At 42.7% G+C, this 21,222-nt stretch overlaps 1 protein-coding gene across 1 annotated transcript in view; it reads left to right on the forward strand.

The window, feature by feature from the left end:
• Positions 1 to 21,222, forward strand: part of LOC134527800 (uncharacterized) — a 41,797-nt gene that overhangs the window by 9,650 nt on the left and 10,925 nt on the right. Inside the window, exons 3-4 of the mRNA XM_063360747.1 lie at positions 18,167 to 18,286; positions 20,780 to 20,934. Coding sequence (XP_063216817.1) covers positions 18,167 to 18,286; positions 20,780 to 20,934 — 275 coding nt within the window. The remainder of the gene's footprint in view (positions 1 to 18,166; positions 18,287 to 20,779; positions 20,935 to 21,222) is intronic.

A 21,222-nucleotide genomic window follows, 5' to 3' on the forward strand; every position in this document is an offset into this window, starting at 1 on the left:
GATCTGCGAAATAATCCTAATTTTTTTATAAACAGTAAATACAAGCATATTGGCGGTAAACAAATGTTTTTTTTATGGACTTTTAACGTCTATGAATAATTTTTTTTAAACTATAAAACAATCTTTCATTAACTGTTAGTCTTTGAAGCATACAGTAAATTTTCGAAAATCCTTTAATTGTTTAAAAACAATGTTCTTCGAAAGTTTTAAATGAACATTTTTGTTTTAAGTAAACATTTTTGTTTTAATGAAAATTTTTTAAGTGAACATTTTTGAATGTACATTCTTAGATTTTAAAATTAATTTTGGTGTTACGTCTCGCCAGAAACGATGCCGTTATGTACGGACAAGTGCTACCAACGCAAGTCAGGAATACAGGGAAGCGATTGGCCATGGCTTGTTGCAATGAACTGTGTCTGTGTAATCATTTCGGTAAAACACCGAGAACCGAGATGACGCACTCCCGAGTGCAGATGCAATGCCTTACCACAGCGCAACTTCGGTCATAACTTACAAGTTATTTATCTACAGTAGTGACGCCTGTAGTTTTTTAAGATGAAGACATTCACAGGTTAGTTCTTAATTATTGTGTATCTTTCCTTAACTTGTGTCCAAGGTTTAAGCGCGAAAATCGAAACATGTCATGACGAACGGAAAAGCATATATGTTTACTGGAATAGGAATGGCGTGGATAAACACCGTGTTTTATTTCTCAAAGTTTTGTTGCCTATCCCGAGAACTAGGTGATACCTCCTAAGTAAACAGACAATGCGTTGAGCTACAAACATAGTTTCATTCAATAAAGTAAGCAGCATTAAACTCTCAAAAACAAACCTAAATAAAAAAAGTAAGGCTTTTGCTTCACATTGACTCAATGCTGCCCAACACCTGTTTACGCTCGCATGATCCGAAAGGTACTGTAACACACATAATTTTGTCATTAATGTATGACCAATAAAAAAAATATATATGCATACCGAGAATAGGGAATACACAGAATTCTAAGCAGTTGGCAGATTTCAAATATTAATAGCTTGGATTCAAAACATTCAAATAACTATAGTAATTATGTTTGAACAAACAAAACATATATTATTTACAGTGGGCTGTACACAACAGTAAATTATTTATTACAGTCACTGATATATATATATATATATATATATATATATATATATATAGCCCACGAAGAAAAAAACGAGTACATACTCACAACCATGCATAACTTGATTTAGCGAAAAATGTAAAATTAGATAAGTTAATCGTCAAAACGTGTTACTCGTATAATATCTTACTAAATCAATGTATCTGAGAGTCCCGACGTAACCACCACATGAATTAATGTAGCATATAAAAACACGCTGGAACTTGCCTGCTATACACTTCCTGACTTGATGTAAGTTTTTGGACATACGCCATTGCTAAGAACTTTTTCTGTTGAAGAAAAACTAATAAATAATATAAATAAAAATACACAAGAAAGACAAAAAACACACAAAATTAAGCAAACAATTGCTGTTGTCAACAAGAATATAAACACCACAAAATATTCCGAAACAGAAATATGGTCAACAAACAAAGAAAAAACAAAGAAAAAAGTACTAAGTGAACAAAAAAACAACACACAAATGATGACAACACAAAAATATTTAAACCAAAATAATTCAGCACAACAGTTGAAACGAGACAAAAACACGACAAAACGAAAAGACAAAAAAAATACAATAGTTTTACCAAAACAGAAACAAGCGACGTTTCGGGAACTGCTAACTGCTCCCGTCCTCAGGCAGAGACGCACATGGTACGGAAACGCAGGTGCGACTGAGAAGGGGCTGCCGCCGTTTCCTCATATGCTCGGCCGGGAGCGTGTGACAGCGATACCGGGAACTATTACGTTCCCATAACTCGCTATGTGGTCGCCAATATAAATAGTGCAACCCCGTCACTTTGATCGAATCATTGGAAACGTCGGCGGGGCGCGATGTGTGTGATTTTAAGATTAAAGGTGGCTCACGGTCCAGAAGAAGTAAAATAGCTGTCGCATGTTGCTTGGCTCTATTTTTAATAGTGTAGGTGTCAGGCGGGGGGAGGTCACCCTTTCCCCTCAGTTAGTTGGCTAACTGATGCATGAGAGTGTCGTGATGTCTGTATTTAGAGGCGTGTGGAGTGTGCGCAAAAATGGCCTAATTAATTTCGTTGTGTGAGTGTAGTGTATAGCTCCAAGGCCGCACATACCCGGCTGACCAAGCAGGCATATCATCGTGTAAGTTTACCGATGTGTAGGAGAAATTACATAGATTAGTAAACACCTGGCCGCCTTAAGGACCGAACTATTGCGTTCCAGTATAGTTCGGTCAAAGTTAGGCTAAACCAGTATTGCTGTAGTTAGCCCCCAGGCTGTTGTCGTCTAAACCTGAAAAATAGAGAGTGAAATTAGTAAATGAATGTCATCCTATTCTATTATTGTTCGAGCAGAGAGATGCCCTCGTCCAGTTTTTTTTTTTTTTGTCGCAATTCAAAAACCCATGCCTTCCGAAACGCGGCCGGCACTGGAGGTGAAGCCTGCCAGGCGGGTCTCACCCTTCAGGCATACGGAGTCAGCCCTAACACACAGGCAGTGGACCGCTGCATGGGTCAAAACCTACACCTGCATGCTTCGGACCATTTCGAATTAGCAAGAAAATGAAAGTTACATTAATGAATTAATTAATAATGGCTGGGGAAAACAACTAGCAAGGACTAGTGGAGGAGGTGGGGGAAGGAAAGATTTGGTAATTAAAGGAATTTGGGCCTGCGGTCGAGTTGTCGCTGGTTTATAATTAGAGCCCCGCTGGGTCAAAGGTAGTGTTGACGCAATAAAATAGAGCCCCGCTGGGCCAAAAGTAGTGTTGACGCAATATTTACGAGTCCTGGGCATGTCAATCATTGGCTAGTCCAATGTTGATTATTTGCACCGCAGGACGTAGACAGGCACATCGGGGCCAGAGAGAAACGTCTGCTATGTTTGCTAAGTTGCCCTGCGTACATGGGATGTGTGGATTCTAGTATAACCTGGCTTAGGCAAGTCGCGGTTTTTTAAACTGTCGCTGTGCAGCTGGGTCGTAGTCCGGAAGTGAATTCATATAAGTATTGGCATGTTCAGGGAGCTGGCCATAAAAAGACCTGTTTTGCCGTTTTATATATTCCTCTACATATTCTACTTTGAGTAGCTGGTGTACTTCTAGTGTGCTGGTGTACCAGCCGCAATCTGCAATGGCTCTAAGAAATTTATTTTGAGTGACCTGTACTTTATCGATATGGCATTTTGCTGCATAGCCCCAGATTTCGCAAGCATATAATAATTGAGGGCGAACTATTTGTAAATACAGCTGTAATTTTTTCTTTCTAGGAAATTGGGGGGCCTTAAACATTGAGTATAGGCTGCGCAAAGTGCCTCGCGCAAACTGTGTCACCTTAGTGGTGTGAACTTTCCAGGTGAGCCTGGTATCTAGAGTTAAACCTAAATATCTAGCCGATTTAACAAATGGTATGGCTTGATTAAAAATTTTTAATTCGCGGTCGGGGGCGGTGTATTTTTTAGTTAAAATTAAAGTTGTGGACTTGGCTCCATTTATTTTAATGCGCCAGCGAGTGTACCATTGTTCGAGTGAGGTAAGCTGCCTCTGAACTTTGGTTAAAGCAAACTTCAAATTCGGGGATTGATATATTATTGCAGTGTCGTCTGCATATAATTGCACGTGGGCATGTTCCCGCGGGATGTCGGCTGTGTAAACATTATAGAAAAAGGGTGAGAGTGGGGACCCCTGCGGCACACCTGCTGTCAGCTCCCGAGTGGATGATTTCGCCCCCTCTATTGATACAAAAAATTTTCGACGCCATAAATAGTGGGCCACCAGATGAATATACGTGTCTGGAAAGTTAAATGTAATTAATTTTTGAATTAAGCCAGGTATCCAAACTTTGTCGAAAGCTTTTTCCGCGTCTAGCATCGTTGCGACAGTAAATTTCGCTCGTGAGTTAAAACCGTCAGTGGCCTTTTCAATGAGCTTAATTAGGGGGTGAGAGGTAGAGTGGCCCCTTCTAAAACCAAATTGGTTATCTGGAATGACTTCGTGTTCGTCCGAATGGTGTTGAAGTCGTTTGAGTAAAATTTTTTCGAAAATTTTACTCATGCTATTTAGGAGGCTAATAGGTCGCCTGTTTTGTGGTAGTGACGCATTTTTTCCCGGTTTCGGAATGGTGATAACTTTAGCTAGTTTCCATGACGCTGGGTAGGATTTAAGAATAAAAATAGCATTTATTATTTTAAGAAAGTATTGTATAGCCTGAAATGATAATTTCTTTAAAGTATCAAAATTTATTCCGTCAGGTCCGCCTGCTTTATTTTTTGGTCGCGAGTGAATAGCTTCTAAGAGCTCTTTAATTGTTACGAGTTCCGGCTCGGCTTGTGGAACGATTTGTAAATAGTTATTAACAGCTACTGTCGTGGTCCTAGTAAACTGAGGCTCGTTTATGTCCTCGTTTGGTGAAAATTGTTTTTCAAAAATGTCTGCTATAGCATTTGCTTTATCTATCGCGTCATATTTAATGCCCGCGTTTGTAACAATGGCCGGTGTGGAGATAAATTTATTTTTCCCTCGTAAATTGCGTGTGAGCCGCCACATTTGCCGAGGTTGAGTTGCGCACTCTGTTATTAAGTTTCCGTATTTTTCTATTTTTAAATCTTTAAGTTTTCGCGAGACTTGAGCTTTAAGGCGATTGTATTCAGTCCTAGCTTGCGGTGTTCTCGTTCGTTGATAAGTGTTGCGCGCCTGCCGTTTTAAAACGATTAGCATGTCTACATCTGGGTAATTTATTCGCGTAAATTCTCTTTTATTCACGATTTTCGTGTGTTTTTTGCGCACGTCTGTAATTGTATCGGTGAAAAGTTTTACGTGAGTTTCGAGCTCATCTGCTGTGTCTATCGCTGGAGTTTCTGTAAAAGTTAATTCCAGGTCTTCGCGAAATTTGTCCCAGTCGGGAATACCAAAAGTGCGGCTAAATATCGCTGCGCAAAATTGAGCATTAAAAGTTAATTGAATAAGTACCGGAAAATGGTCTGAGTCAAGCTCATCTAATTTTTCTGAAATAACCTGCGCACCTGGTATGTTTGTAAGAGCTATATCTAATATGTCAGGCATGCCACCATTCGTTGGATAGCAAGTTGGCGAGCCTGGAGCAAAAATTTCGTAATTATTTGCTACCGAATGATCTAATAATTTTCTGCCTGCTGGGTTAGTATTTTTGCATCCCCAGTCTTCGTTTTTGCTGTTTAAATCGCCTGCGATGAAAAAGTGTTGCTGTGGATTAATTAATTTATTTAAATCCCTAGAAAGTAGTGGCTTATCTGGGGGTTTATATACTGCCGACATGCAGACATGCGCATTTTTATTACGAATATTTATGCTGGTGGCCTCTAGGTGCTCTAAGCCAGTTATTTCTATCGGATGGTGATGAATCCCGTGTTTAATTAATATAGCTGTGCCGCCCCCACGAGTGGCGCGGTCAGTGCGGTAAGTGGTGTAACCACAAATATTAAATCGATGATGCGGTGATAGGTGAGTCTCGGTAATGAATGCCACATCAATCCCATATATTACAAGGCACTGTTCCAACTCGTACGACCGAAGGCGGAGACCACATGCATTAAAGTTTAGGAGTTGTAGTGTTTTCCCCATGTTTACTGCCATTTACTGGAGCACTGTCGCGAGTGCTTCCAATAGAATGGTTTGGCGGTATTTAATGCTCTCGGTGGAGCGGATGCGTGCGTAATACGGTTCGAGTGCCTTCACTAAATTCCAATAATCGCACATGCGCAAGATCTCTGCGAGTTCCGCGAGGCTAGTGATATTATTATTTGGCTGTGCTTCTGGCGCGGTTTCTGTTCTATGCTGCTGGCTCTTCTCGACGCGAGCCTGCACGATTTCCGTTGCCGTGCGCCGCGGTGCGCTTACGCCTGACGTAGCTGCCGCGTATGACGTGGAAGCTACTGCCTGTGTTTGATTTATGCCCGGTTGGCTGGCCTGCTCGCTGGGCCGTGCGTTTCGCGGACTGCGCTCTGTTGTTGTTGTTGTTGCCCGGTGCACGTGTTCCCTGGTGGGCGCGGGGGGAGGGGGGAAACTTTCCCGCGTCGGTGCGGCCGGCTGTGCTCGCGAGGCTGTGCGCGCAGCTTTCTGTGCTGCCTGTTCCGCGGCGGCCTGTCTCCGCGACTCTACGATCTTCAAAAACGCGGGGCACTGTCGCCAGGCCGCGGTGTGGCCTGTCTCTTTACAGTTCGAGCACACCTTTGGTGCCTCCTCTGGGACTGGGCATTCGCTGCGGGGATGCGAACCCGCGCACCTGATGCATTTAGGTACTTCTGAACAGTTTCCGGTGGTGTGTCCGAAGGAACTACACCTCTTACAGAGCGGGACGTCTTCCGCGCGAGTCGTGTACCGCTCAATCTTTATACCACTTGTGTAGTATAGTTGTTTGACGGCGTAGATGTCGTGCGCGCTAGGTGCCACGCACACCACGAATGACGGTGTTGGCTCGAAAAACTCTTGCCCTGAGTTGCGGTCTGTTAGCCGCCGACTGAGCTGTTTGATGAAATTTACTTTAAACCCGAGCGCGGTGAGCTCCTCAGAAATCGCATCAACCGGCGTGAATTTACTCAAATTCTTTATCACTACTTTTTCCCCTCGCTCGCTGGGCTGGGAGAAAGTGTGGAAAGGCACATCGTTTGCCTTAAACCAAACGGTCGCTTTGTCTTGGTCCAATTTGCCATCAAAAGTTATGCGCACTTCTTGACGCTTCGTCAGCGTCATTCGGTTTTTGATGCAGAGTCGCGCGAAGGCAGGGCCCAAGCTGCCGATTGCCTGACTGTTGCGGATTACGAATGGTACGCGTTTGTAGCGCGGAGCCTCGTCAGTCGGTGTCCGTTGTTGCGGTGTCGGTACCGCTTGTGACGCATCGCTATTACGCCTGCGTTGTCTACGCTCAACAGTGATGAAGCCACTGTTGTCGTCCTCGGTTGTGGTGGGCTGGAGCCCTGACGGTTTTTTAGACTGAACAGAGTGTTCAGTCTCTGAGTCGCTGCCCTCATGCGTGCGCTTCGTCGCGGTGCCGACCTCCATCTCCTCGTCGCTACTACTCATCGCAAGTAGGTGCCCCGCCTTGAAAAAAGCAGGGCACACAACAGGCGTATCGTCCGACCTAACTAGCGTGGTATTCCTATCTGTTCGCCGCGTCCTAACTAGCTAACGACCTAGCACCTTACGCACTGGCCACTGACCTGAGCTTCCTTTTTAGGAACGCCAGGCTAGGCAAAGAGAGAGGCTGACCCTTCTCCGACCAGCGCGCGGTAAAGAATGAGAAGGGGCTGCCGCCGCCGATCCATCATATTGCCATCCGGGGCAGTTAGTGTGTGCGAGACCAGAAACCGAAGTTTCTATAACTCGCTTAGTGCATTGTAAATCAGGTGCACCCCACACTTTTGTAGAATCACTTGGATCAACGGGCGGGGCGCGTGTCTTGAGGGATAAGTTTGGCACACGGGCCTGTGTGTGCGCTGGTAGGTTGTGTAATGCTAGAAAAAATTACGTGTACCTAATTCGGCGGGGGAGAGAAGCTCCCCACCAGCTAGATCGGCTAACTGGCGTGATGTAGTGTCGTGTTGGTGTGCAATAGAGGCTTGTCGGTGTGCTGTAATTTCAAGTGACCTAGTTAAATTCGGGTGTGGCGTGTAGTGTAAAGCTGTGCAAGCCGCTCCTACGAACCCCTGGGAACACAGAAACATGCTAGGGTAGTTAGCCCATTATTGCATGTAACAAGGTAGTTCAGGCCGTCACTTCACACAGGCATATCATCGTGTGGTCGTGTTGGTGATACGGTAAAAGAAATTACATAGATTAGTAAACACCTGGCCGCCTTAAGGACCGAACTATTGCGTTCCAATATAGTTCGGTCAAAGTTAGGCTAAACCAGTATTGCTGTAGCTAGCCCCCTGGCTGTTGTCTTCTAAACCTGAAAAATAGAAAGTGAAATTAATAAAGGAAGGTCGTCCTATTCTATTATTGTTCGAGCAGAGAGATGCCCTCGTCCAGTATTTTTTTTTTATTTATTTTATTTTTTTTTGTTTTTAATTTTTATATATATTTTTTATTTTATTTTATTATTTTATAAATTTTTTTTATTTTTATTTTTTTTTTATTTTTAAATCTAGACTTAAAGCTACTGCACATGCTCCCAGAGCCCTGCCCTGACAGGCATGCATGCCTCTCGGCCCGGATCCCCAGCGAGGGCTGGGGCAGCTCCCTCTGCCAGTTCACCTGCATGATTCTGCCTTGACAAGGTGCTACGACATGTGTGTGGATTGTCGCGCGTGTTGTAGTGGTGTGGCTGTAAAATGTTACGTACCCCGGGGAAGGGAAAATTAATTAGGTGATGATGGATTTACGGAACTAGCTTTTTTAATTCAAAATCCCATGCCTTTCCGAAACGCGGCCGGCACTGGAGGTGAAGCCTGCCAGGCGGGTCTCGCCCTTCAGACATAGGGAGTCAGCCCTAACAACACAGGCAGTGAATCTCCCGGGAGCCAAAACCTACACCTGCGTGCTTCGGACCATTTTGAATTAGCTAGGAGAGAGAAAAATGCAGAGAATGTAAGAAATTTAATTTTCTATTATTAAGTGGTGAGCTATAAGTGTATTTTATTGTTATGATTCAAAATCCCCTGCCTTTCCGAAACGCGGCCGGCATTGGAGGTGAAACCTACCAGGCGGACCGCGCCCTTCAGACACAAGGAGTCAGCCCTAACATCACAGGCAGTGAACCCGAGGGGGCCGCACATACCTGCGTGCTTTGGACCATTTTGAATCGAAAGAAGTGGAGTTAATGATGCTGAAGTTATTTTGTAGCTTGTATTTATTTATTTTTATTGTTGTTATTATATATAGAAATTATAATTGTTTCACAATTCAAAATCCCATGCCTTTCCGAAACGCGGCCGGCACTGGAGGTGAAGCCTGCCAGGCGGGTCTCGCCCTTCAGGCATAGGGAGTCAGCCCTAACAACACAGGCAGTGAATCTCCCGGGAGCCAAAACCTACACCTGCGTGCTTCGGACCATTTTGAATTGTATAGGCCGTGTAAACTTTAAACTTTAAACTGTAGGCTCTGCGCGGTGTGAACACGCCCGGAGCTGGAATGCGACTGCCTTGGTGTCGGGAGAAAAAAACAGTTTTGTTTGGGGGCCCCCAGCGCCCCGACCAATCAGAGAGCTTCTAGGCCTGTGATTGGCCGGGGCCCCGAAAGCCCCCGCACGAGGTGTTCGGAGAGCTATTTTATGTAATTTAAAATTTATTGAAGACTTTTTTTAAAAACTGAATCCATGTCGCTTTCGTTTTGTAATAATTATTGTTTTAATTTAATCGAGGTTTTTTATGTTTTCGTTGCTCGGACGGGTCGTAAATCGCTATTGAATTTATCAGTGCGTTTTCGTGCTGTGGTAAATCTAGGTACATTTTATTATTATTCTTTGATATTATTTCGCGGATGTACGGAATTTTAAGTGCGTTGTGAATAGTTTCGTTACTCGTAAATCTGTTACAGTCTAAAATGGCCCTTAGGAAATTATTCTGTTTAACTTGTAGCCGATTTATATGGTGATTTGCAGCATAGCCCCAGACCTCGCAACCATATAGCAACTGCGGGCGTACAATTTGAGTGTAAAGTTGGAGTTTTTTCCTGCGTGGTAAATTAGGTGCTTTTAACATTGGGTACAGGCTTCTTAAGGATCCTGTTGCAATGTTTGTTGCTCGAGTAATGTGTTTGCTCCATAGTAATGTCCTGTCTAGCGTGAGTCCTAGATATTTTGCCTGTGAAACATTAGGAATAGGTTGGTGAAAAATTTCTAGTTCCCTGTCTGGTCTGCCTCTACGTTTTGAAATTACAAGCGTGGTTGATTTAGCTGCATTAATTTTAATTCGCCACCGAGTGTAGTATTGCTCAAGTGCAGTTAGCTGCCTTTGGACGCATACCATGGCATATCTTAGGTTACCAGATTGTTTAATTATGGCTGTATCATCCGCATACATCTGTACGTAGGCGTTTGCATGCGGTATGTCGGCTGTGTAAATATTATAGAAGAAAGGAGAGAGTGGGGAGCCTTGTGGCACTCCAGCTGTAAGTTCGCGAGTAGTCGATTTAGCCCCGTCCAGAGCAACATAAAAGTTACGACGCCATAGATAGTGGGCCACCAGGTATATATATGTGTCTGGAAAATTGAAGTTTATTAATTTTTGAATAAGACCCGGAATCCAGACTTTGTCGAATGCTTTTTCTGCGTCGAGCATTGTCATTACTGTGTAGGCTTTAGATGGGTTATTAAATCCGTCGGTAGCATCTTCAACGATTTTAATTAAGGGGTGGATTGTTGAGTGACCTTTCCTGAAACCAAACTGAATGTCTGGAATCACGTCGTGTTCCTCTGCGTGTGTTTGAAGGCGCGAGAGTAAGGCTTTTTCAAAAATTTTACTCATACTGTTTAGAAGACTTATAGGTCGCCTGTTTTCTGGGATGGCTGGGTTTTTCCCTGGTTTAGGAATTGTGATTATTTTTGCAAGTTTCCAGGAATCGGGGTAAGTTTTGTGTGTTAGTATTGCGTTGAATATCGCCAGTAAATATTCGAGTGCCTCTAGAGGGAGTTTTTTAAGTGTTTCGTAATTTATTGCGTCCGTGCCGCCTGATTTGTTGTTCGGACTGGCTTTAATTAGCTTTAAAAGTTCCCTTAACGTTATGGGTTCAGGAACAGACTGCGTGCCTGTTTGTAAAAAGTTATTTACCGCCTGTGTTGTTGTTAAAGTGAAGTTTCTGTCATTTACGTCTGTGTTCGGGGAGAATTGTTTCTCCAGTAGGTCTGCGACTGCGTTGGCCTTGTCTTCTGCGATGTATTTAGCCCCGGTGGCTGTTATAATAGCTGGGGTTGAAATAAATTTTTTGTTGCCGCGGAGCCTGCGAGATAGTTTCCACATTTCCTGCGGTTTTGTGGCTACTTCGTTTATTAAGTTTCCGAATTGATTTATTTTTTCCTCTTTTAATTTGCGCTGTACGAGATTATTCAGTCTGTTGTATTCGTTTCTGGCTTCTGTTGTGCGGAGCCTTTGTGCTCTGTTTCTGGCTTGCCGCCTAAGAGAAATGTAATAATCCAGATCGGGGTAGTGTGTTCGAGTGAACTGCCTTTTTGTTTCAAAGCGAGAGTGTTTTTTAATGGCATTTTTTACTGTGTCCGTGAAAAGTTTTACGTGTGGATTTATTTCCTCGGGTGAATTTATTTCGGGGGGCTGATTTAGGGTGTCTATAAGTTCTATCTTAAACCCGTCCCAATCTGTAATCTTTAGTTTATTATTAAAGAGTTGTATGTTGGATGTAGCATTAAAAGTTATTTGTGTTAGCACCGGTAAATGATCGGAGTTTAGTTCATCTAAGGTTTCTGTATTTATCTGAGCGTTTGGAATGTTGGTTAGGGCTATGTCTAAAATTTCTGGGGTGCCACCATTTACTGGATAGCATGTCGGGGAGTCAGGCGCAATAATGATGTAGTTTCCTGCAACCGCGTGGCCGTGTAGAATGTTCCCGTTGGCGTTTGTTTGGGTGCAGCCCCAGTCAGTGTGTTTGCTGTTTAAGTCCCCTGCTATAAAAAATTGATCTTCGACTTCCATTAATTTATTGAGGTCCTGTGGTGTGAGTGGGTCTTGTGGCGTCTTGTATACCGCGGACATGCAAACATGCGAATTATTATTACGGACGTTTATGCTGGTGGCCTCAATGTGTTGTAGTCCATTTATTGTTATCGGGTGGTGGTGAATTCCGTGTTTTATTAGTATGGCTGTACCGCCGCCGTGGAGTGCGGGGCGGTCTGTTCTGTATATTGTGTAGCAGCATATGTACGCTCGCATGTGTGGTTTTAGAAAAGTTTCAGAGATGAAAGCGACATCGATTCCGTATACAAAAAGTAACTGTTCCAGTTCATATATTTTATTTTGGAGGCCGTGTGCATTGAAAATTAGGACCTGTAAAAGCTTCCCCGGGTTCTGTGCCATTTTAAGGTGTAGCGAGATTCAGGATTGCGGATAGTAAGATCATCTGTCGCTTCGATGCGTCTGTTTCAGCTCGGATGGCGGCGTAGTGTGGCGAGAGTGTAGCAATGAGCTGTGAGAAATTGCAGAGTTTCAGAATCTCTGCCAGCTCGAATAGATCACCGACGGTGTTACCTTCTACTCTGTTCTGCGCTGGAGTGTGTGTGGTGCGTGGTTCCTTCACGGCTTGCGAATATTTACGCTCCGATCGTGTCAGCTCGGTGGTTGTTGTTTGCGGCTGTGTCTGTGGCGTGTTGACCACCTGGGCGCGCGGCTGTGCGTGAGCGGGGCGGGTGGGGGGGAACTCCACCTGGCTGTGCGTGGCTGGCGGTTGTTGTTTTGTCTGCGCCTGTGTCTGCACGGATTGTCGCTGTGACCTACTCGTGACCATTTTCAAAAATACTGGACACTGCTTCCATGCTGCAGTGTGTCCCCGCACTTTACAGTTAAAGCAGAATTTATCTGCGTCGTCAGCTTTCGGGCAGTCCTTTCGGGTGTGATTTTCGCCACACCTGACGCATCGCGGTGGCTTACTGCAGCGAGTGTGGGTGTGATCAAATTCACCACAGCGCTTGCACTGGGCGATGTCTTGTGGGCGGGCCTGGTATTTTTGAATAGTCACTGTCGTATAGTGAAGTGTACGAACGGCGAGAATGTTGACGTCAGAGGCCGCGACTGTCGCGCAGAAAGTTCCCGACCTAAATCGTTGTTGCTGCCCTGTGGCGTCTGACCGGGTGACTTAGAAATTACGCACGTCATGAACTACGAATCCCTTCTCCGTCAGTTCCGCGGCAATGTCGGCCTCGACGACCTCCGGGTACAATCCCTTAATAACGACCTTTGTGTTGCGCTCGTCGGGATGCGCAAACGTGTGGTGGTAGATGTTGTGGCCTTTCAGGTATGAGAGAGCTTGAGAGTAGCCCTCTCTGTTCTCAAATGTCAGTCGCAGCTCTCTCCTGCGCGTGATCGTGTTCCTGAACGCGATTCTGTGTGTGTTCAGGAAAGTTGCGATCTCCTTGAGCTTCGCAACTTCCCTGACCATTATCGGTACACCCCTGTACCGTGTGCCGGCCGCGGTTGTGGTCTGTGGTTGTGCACTTGTCTGTGGTTGTGTGTCGGCAGGCAAATTTGCCAGCACGCCGTAGCTGTTCTGCAGCGGGATTGCGGATGTCGCTGCTGTGTGTTGTTGTGCGGAGCCGCGCCTCGAAATCCGCGCGTCCTCACTGTTCGCCAGTACCGTCTCCCGACGCCTACCGAGTGATGTGCTCCGGTTTCCCCTCAAGGCCTTTTTACCCGAGACCTGTTGGAAGTCGATCTCATCGTCAGCGCGTTCGCGTTTGGCGTTAGCCTGTTGGGTTTCCATGGCCTGTTCGTGTGTTGTTGTACTCGTACTCGCCATGATCCCTGTCCCTGTCGCGGTTCCGATTCGCGGGCTATCCGACCCGCCGGGTCGCCTAATACCTGAAGCAGTGGTGGCTGACAAACACTGATATGAACAGCGAAGCTAGGCCTTAGAGAGGCTGTCCTCTCTGCACCACTGCCTGGTGCGAAGTGAGAGAAGGGGCTGGAAAATGAGGGTATTTATCAGAGAAAGGGCTACATCTTGCTCAGCCAATGACAGACGAGCTGTCTCCCCATTGGCTGTGCACCATGTAGTTAAAGCGGATTGGTTATGGTGGGTTGAGTATTGGCTATTGTTTTGTGCTGCAGGGATGTTTCTCTCTTTATCAAAGGGATCCACAAAACAATAGCCAATACTCAACCCACCATAACCAATCCGCTTTAACTACATGGTGCACAGCCAATGGGGAGACAGCTCGTCTGTCATTGGCTGAGCAAGATGTAGCCCTTTCTCTGATAAATACCCTCATTTTCCAGCTCCTTCTCAGTCGCACCTGTGTTTCCGTACCATGTGCGTCTCTGCCTGAGGACGGGAGCAGAAAGCAGTTCCCGAAACGTCGCTTGTTTCTGTTTTGGTAAAACTATTGTATTTTTTTTGTCTTTTCGTTTTGTCGTGTTTTGTCTCGTTTCAACTGTTGTGCTGAATTATTTTGGTTTAAATATTTTTGTGTTGTCATCATTTGTGTGTTTTTTTTTGTTCACTTAGTACTTTTTTCTTTGTTTTTTTTTCTTTGTTTGTTGACCATATTTCTGTTTCGGAATATTTTGTGGTGTTTATATTCTTGTTGACAACAGCAATTGTTTGCTTAATTTTGTGTGTTTTTTGTCTTTCTTATGTATTTTTATTTATTTTATTTATTAGTTTTTCTACAACAGAAAAAGTTCTTAGCAATGGCGTATGTCCAAAAACTTACATCAAGTAATGCACTCCCATTGCACAAATCTTTTAAAGATAATAACCACTTCCTCAAGTAGCGAGTCCCCACTCGTTGCTGCGTCTCGTTGAAGCAGTTGTAAGCTGTAACTCGTGCGACACCTGGGCTAGCGCCGGCGAATTCAGCAACGAGTTGATCCCAAGTATGCAAACCCCCGGGCCAGTCTTCATCGTGGTTGACGTATCCCAGCTCTTCAGAAGATACCGTTGTGTAAGCACGAGCTTCTAGGCAGACGTAAACATAAGCACATGCATTTCACACATCAGGTACCTCCGTAACCACTTTATGACACACACCCATTTTCATGTACCAGCAAAGCGTACAAAAATCCATAGATTGTACCATGCGTCCACTCATGTCCACTCGTAACGGCGTAAACAATCGTAAAAACAGTAGGCAAAATTTCGAAATTCGCATAAGGCATATTATTTCCATTAGTGCCCTTGTATGCTGAGTCAATTCCATTATAGTGACTTTCATGATACGTAAACGTAACTTCAGTTAAGTAACGTACGTAATTTTACGTAATGCAAGTATATTTACGTAACTCTATGTTTTCTCCTATAAATTATCAGTCAAATCCAGGGTTATAGCCGCCCAATGCCTCCAACCACCGACAAGCTCGACGACATTAACCACTATCTGGTGCACATATGTTGTCAAAGTCCATACGTAATGCCGTTTACGTAAAGTCCCGAGTAGTGCTGTTTGGTCACACAAGTTAATGTCCGAAACGGACTTGGAATAATTTCTAACTCCTTCTGCAGCGATCCCTTCTGGATATTTTCTATGACCTGCAGTACTCAGCGAAATATTCTATCACCAAACATAACTTAGTTTGTAAAATTCATACCAATTTCCGAAGTTCTATCGACGACGGGCAGCATAACGTTATATGGCCAGTCAGAGCGTCAGCGCGGCATCGGCACAATCTTCTTCCGGTGGGCGACTGCATTCGGCTGTCGAAATCAGGCCCTTATATAGGTACTCGTTTTGAGCATCCATTGAGACAGCCTAGAATATTCTACTACTAATTTCTGGTTTCTCGCGACGATAGCGGACCTCCAATGAGACCAAATCCGTTTTTGATATGGAATCCTTTTTCCCCCACTGACACTTTTTCCTTGGGTACGCGGTGGGTTGCCTACACCACAGGCTTCAGCAGCGCCGCGCGTTGCCCACACCACAGGCTTCGGCATCGCTGATGCAGCAACTAGCGACATATTAAGGGACACATCCAAACAAGTTAGGAGGAAATTCACTTCAGACCATAATATTTTAACTAAAACGGTAAATATTAATATTAATTTAAGATTGGTGATGAATTGTATCCACTTTTCCTCAAATCCAAATATATAATTCTTAAAATATTGTACTGAATCTATATAAATAAAAATGTCAATGTTCGTTTGTACAAAAGAGCTAATCTCAAAAATTTATTCACCGATTTCTTTGAAATTTTGACCAAATTTACATTCGAATACGCGCATGTTTTTGTATATCTATGTCACACCTGCGACAGGTAAATATATTAGGTAAAAATATAGATAGGTAAATATATATGAATATTTGTGTTTTAGTCTTCTGTTTTATAAAGATAATATATGGATATGAATATAAAAACATAGAGAGGAAAAGATAGCGAGAGCTTTAGAGAGATAGAGAGGAAGATAAACATTTATATATGCAGGGAGATATAGACAGCTAGAGCGAGGGATGCATATATATAGAGGGATATATGTAGAGAAATATAGATAGGGGAATGGAATGAGATATAGATAGAAACACAGATACATTGAGATATATAGAGAGAGTGATATGGAGAGATATGGATAGAGTTATATAGATGTATATATAGAAAGATAAACAGAAATAATGAACTTATATATAGTAATATAGTGAGTTTTAGAGATGGACAATTATAGAGAGGTAAAGAGAGATAGAGGGCTAGAAAGAGGTCCTTTGTATTTGTGTACCTACTGCAAATAAATTACAAAAATGAATTGTGTTATTTCTCTTTTATTTCTTTTCCATTCAACCAGATTGAACCACAACAACGCGTGGCCGGTAAAGCTAGTACAAAATTGATATCTATAGTCTAGTACAAAAATAAACAGAAACACAGGAAATTTAGTTTTTTAGAAACACCCAACCCAAAAATTTTAATTTTCAAAATAAAAAAGCTTATTTATATGTTCAGGATACAAAAAATATATTTTTAAGTAAAAAATGTTCCCTAAAGTGCTAAACAAACATTCCTAGGGCATTGTAGCTGGTTGCAAATATAAACATAAATAGTTTTTGAATTTTTGAGTTTCTCTTTGACTGTATATTTTTCCTGGAATTTTTTTCTTCTAGAATTTTTTTTTAGAATTTTAAAGACTTAATGGTAGTTTAGGATTTGAGATCCTGAGTGCTCCCTCACTAAAATAATTTTGAATAAATCAGATATATGAAAATAACTAGGATTTATTGTGCATTCGTTGGTTTAGAAATTGATATATTTCATTAGAACAAAAAATTATGTGTTTTATTGTGTCTGTGACGTAAATAAAAGTGATTTTACAGTTTAGAATGTCGAGGTCTGACTCCTCGGTGCTGTCGGCGTCAGTGTTGCCAAATGTACGGAAATCACGTGTCGATTAAGTCATCTGAATAGAGCTTCACTTCCTTTCCGTGCGACAAACTACGATCGTTCAGTCGTAGTGTTCCTGTTTTGTTTGTTTATTCTAACTTATTATTTAGACTACCAGAATATGATTTCTCAATTTTAAAATATGCTTTCAGTGGTAGGGAAAATATATTTAGATGCTGGTAAAACCCGTGAGTACAATTTGTGATAGGCTTATATTCTAAATACTCATACATTTGTTTTGCTTCTGCTATTGGCTCACATTAAATGTGGATGACTCTGGGCCAATGAGACACCCTCAATGAAAGAAGTTTCGAATCACAAGCTACCCACGTTCTTTAAATGATTCCTGCAATTGCGAATTTTTATTTCATGCAATTTTTTGGGCATACATCATTGCAGTTTTGCACTGTTTGTCATGGGAAAAAAACTCAAGAACGTCAATAAGAAATAAAAATGAAAACATATATTTCATTTTTATTTCTTATTTGCGTTCTTATATATATATATATATATATATATATATATATATATATATATATATATATATATAAGTTTTGTTCGTCTGTGCTGTCGTCGTTGTGTTGCCCATAATACCTGTTTAAGTTCATCGTTGGGCTTATCTGTTTGGCATCAGCTGATTTAGGCTTGTTCTCTGAGGGTTTATGTTTTTTCATTTTTGTTTCTTATTTGCCTTCTTGAGAGTTTTTCCATGACAGACAGTGCAAAACTGTAATGGAGTATTTAAAAAAAAAACTATAATAAAACAAGTTACCCAGTTGATACTCTCAAAATGTCCAGGTGCATATGAAAAAGGAGAGGGTCGGTATTTGTGGGGGGGAGGGGATGGATTCATCCTCGATTACCCTTCCCTCCAAGTTCTTTATAATTCCATCACTTCCACCAACAAATGGGAAGAATCCTTAAGCAAACAGCGGGCAGAGTGATTGTGCTCCCCCGCTGCCCGCGGTGGCTACGTGGAGCGACCTGGCCGCCCTGGAGGCTGCGCGAGCACGGGGGCAGTGAGGGTGTCTGCCCGGGCAGGTGGTGTTCGCCAACAACCCCCTGAGCGGCGCTCTCATCGCCGTGGCGCTGACCATAGCCAGCCCGCAGGCGTCGCTGGCGGGGCTGGCCGCGGCCTGCGTGGGACTGCTCGTGTCGCTGGTAACACGCCCGCCGGTCGCCGTTTACACATTGGCGTGTTTTCTTTGCGCAATTTTGGAGGGGAAAAAAATATTTATTTTGAGGAGCGTTTTGGGAAATGAACACCTTGGGAAAATTTTTGGGGAAGAAAATTATGGTACCGGTGAAATTGTAGAAGTATTTTATTTGCCTTGCTTTACGCTTGCCATCTCTGATTTGTTTTTTAGTTCAAACAACACATACTTAGTTCTCTAGACATTTACTAGATGTCACACACACACACTCTCTCTCTTCAAATCAATCGATGTGTCGATACACATATACTTTTTGCGTCTTTTCTTGTTGTGTCTGCATGTTTATTTTTATAGGTAGGCTTTTTTTATATAAAAATGAAAAAAATTGAGTTTATGTGGTTTTTTTATGTGTATGATAATTTTACTGCCCTAAAAACATAATTCCACCTCTTCAAGCTGCAAACGCTGATAATAAGTAATAGTTTAAAGTTATACTACGTGGGTAGGTAAGTTTAAGATATTTGGGGTAAAGTTGCCGATTTTTGGGGAATATTTTTGTCTGTTATGGGGGGATTTCGAAAACTCAATCTGGAAACCCTGGTCCCACTGTCTGGGCCTGCTTCACCCAGCTCTTGTACTCACCAGTTGTTACAGGCTCTCCACACGAATCTTCAAATGTCCTCGCTAACAAGTCAAAGTTTCACTTGTTGACAAGTGCTGTTGGTACACTTTCAAATAATAAGATTTGGCAACATAGTCTCACTTTTAGCTAACAAAATTTGGCAACTTGTTCACTTCTGTATTTTCTATTATCCATTATTAATGTAAAAAAAAACTGGACCCTACTCTCTGGAAAAACTGTTAGTGAACTTATAAGTAAATGTAACACACTTATTTTATGAGCTAGATAGATAACTAGTAGTATTAAAAATGTTAGATTTTAAGCTACAATTGTTAATAACCAAGTTTTTATAATATTATACAAGTAAATTACTGGCAAACTTGTGAAAATTCAGGGGCGATTTTGTGAAAAACTTGTAACTTGATATTTTACTATCACAAACTTGCACGATTTTACTTGATATTTACAAACAGGTCCGTTTGTGAAAAGGGCCCTTGGTCGTGCTGAAGTTGGTTGGACTCTTTGTGGGCTTGTCCTGACGGCAGTCTGCCTGGCTGCCTTGTTATTCTCTGGTCTGGGAGAGGGTAGTGTTGTCTCAAATACACACCATCAGACCTGACTCCAGTTGTTATTACGCATTCGTTGCAGACACACCATGTTACTGTGCTCCAGTCTTCAAAGAGATGCCTGCTCTCAGCGTTTGGCGTGCTAAAGGGAGTCCCGATGTTTGTGGCTCACGAAAAGTGGCATTTCTCAAAATATATAAATTATGACAGTATATTAAAAGTCATTGCTGTAGATCTTCGCATTAATTCAACCTAAAGTTGCAATTGATGTATTGAAACCAAGAAATTTAAAATGAGCAAAGTAAACCCACAGAAGGTAACAAAGCTATGTTGAATTTGTATAATTTTTTTTCTTAAATTAAGTTTTTACATAATTTTAATATAAATTTAATTTTATGTGCCATACGTCATAAGCAGTGAATTAAAATAATACAAAATATATAAGATTTGATAAAAGTGTTATATTAGTCTCACTAAGGCCTAGCTGGTCTAGTCTGAAAGTGTTCTGACTCTATCGCACCTTGGTCCGTCTGGCCGACGTGTCTTGTCTGACGGTCTGGTCTGACAGTGTGTAGGGGCCTTAAGTGGGCCACCTCCTGGGTGGACACACGCGAGGGCAATAAGGGATACACTCGCTCGCGCATCACACGTCACCTAACTCTACTCACTAGACACTGTACTGGTTGCAGTCTTCTCGTAGGTACGAGCCTCTATGGGACTCTTATATCTAACAAAATACAGTGAACACAGTATTGATGTTTTCTTTAGTATATATTCATTTGTAAGGTTTCAAGACTCAACAGTGTGAAAATGTCAAATTTGGGCATGTTCAAGGGAATTGAAATATTTTTCCAAACCCTCAAAGTCTTGAAGCACTAAAGGTTATCCAAAAAAATGTTTATTCCATGAGTAAACTGTTAAGGAATGAGTACCACATAATAATTCATTTTTCCCGTAAACTTACCACTTGATGTAAAAATATCTTCCAATCATAATGCTAAAAAATCATTAAAATGAATTGCAAAAAATCTTGGCGTAAATGTTTTTATAAGTTATCATAAGAGACGAAGAAATATGGTGTGTAAATTTAACTGTCTGATACAATTCAACATCGCGTGTCCATTTTCGCCCACATTTTTTCAAACAAGCTTTTACAGGGAAAGGGAGCTCGTTTCGAACCTAACTCGGCCAGTGAGGAAGTACCTACTGCAGTACAGGATATGTTTTATTCGCCCTTCAAACTACCAGCACGTGTCGAAGCCAAGGAGGAACAAGGAGTCGATGTGCAGTGGTGTGGGGGCCATGTCGACAGGCGCTGAAGCAGAGTCCCGCGGCCATCTGCGCCGGGCTGACGGTGTACAACCCGCTGCTGACGGGCCTCGTCACGGCCTCCACGCTGCCCAGCATGTACTCGCTGCAGATGGACCCGCTGCTGTGGCTCTTCATGCTGGCGGCCGCGGCGCTCAGGTGCGTGACCTGCCTCTCCCTCCCCACGCCCACTGTGTTTCGTAGTTACATCAATTGTGCATGCGATCGCTAAATAGCGGCTTGTTGGCTGTACACTCGCTCTGTAACAGGCCGTGATGCTAGTGATAACATGCTATGCTGCATGTAATAATTTTACTTACTATTACTGATATTATATTATTAGGGAACGGAAAAATTGGCGGGTTCAGTGACCCCTGGGGTGGACTCCGAAGTTCTCTATGTACCCTAGGAAATGCCACCTGCTCACTGCCTGCTGATTTGTGACAC

The sequence above is a fragment of the Bacillus rossius genome, chromosome 1 (genome assembly GCF_032445375.1).
Source record: "Bacillus rossius redtenbacheri isolate Brsri chromosome 1, Brsri_v3, whole genome shotgun sequence".
Classification (NCBI taxonomy): Eukaryota; Metazoa; Arthropoda; class Insecta; order Phasmatodea; family Bacillidae; genus Bacillus; species Bacillus rossius.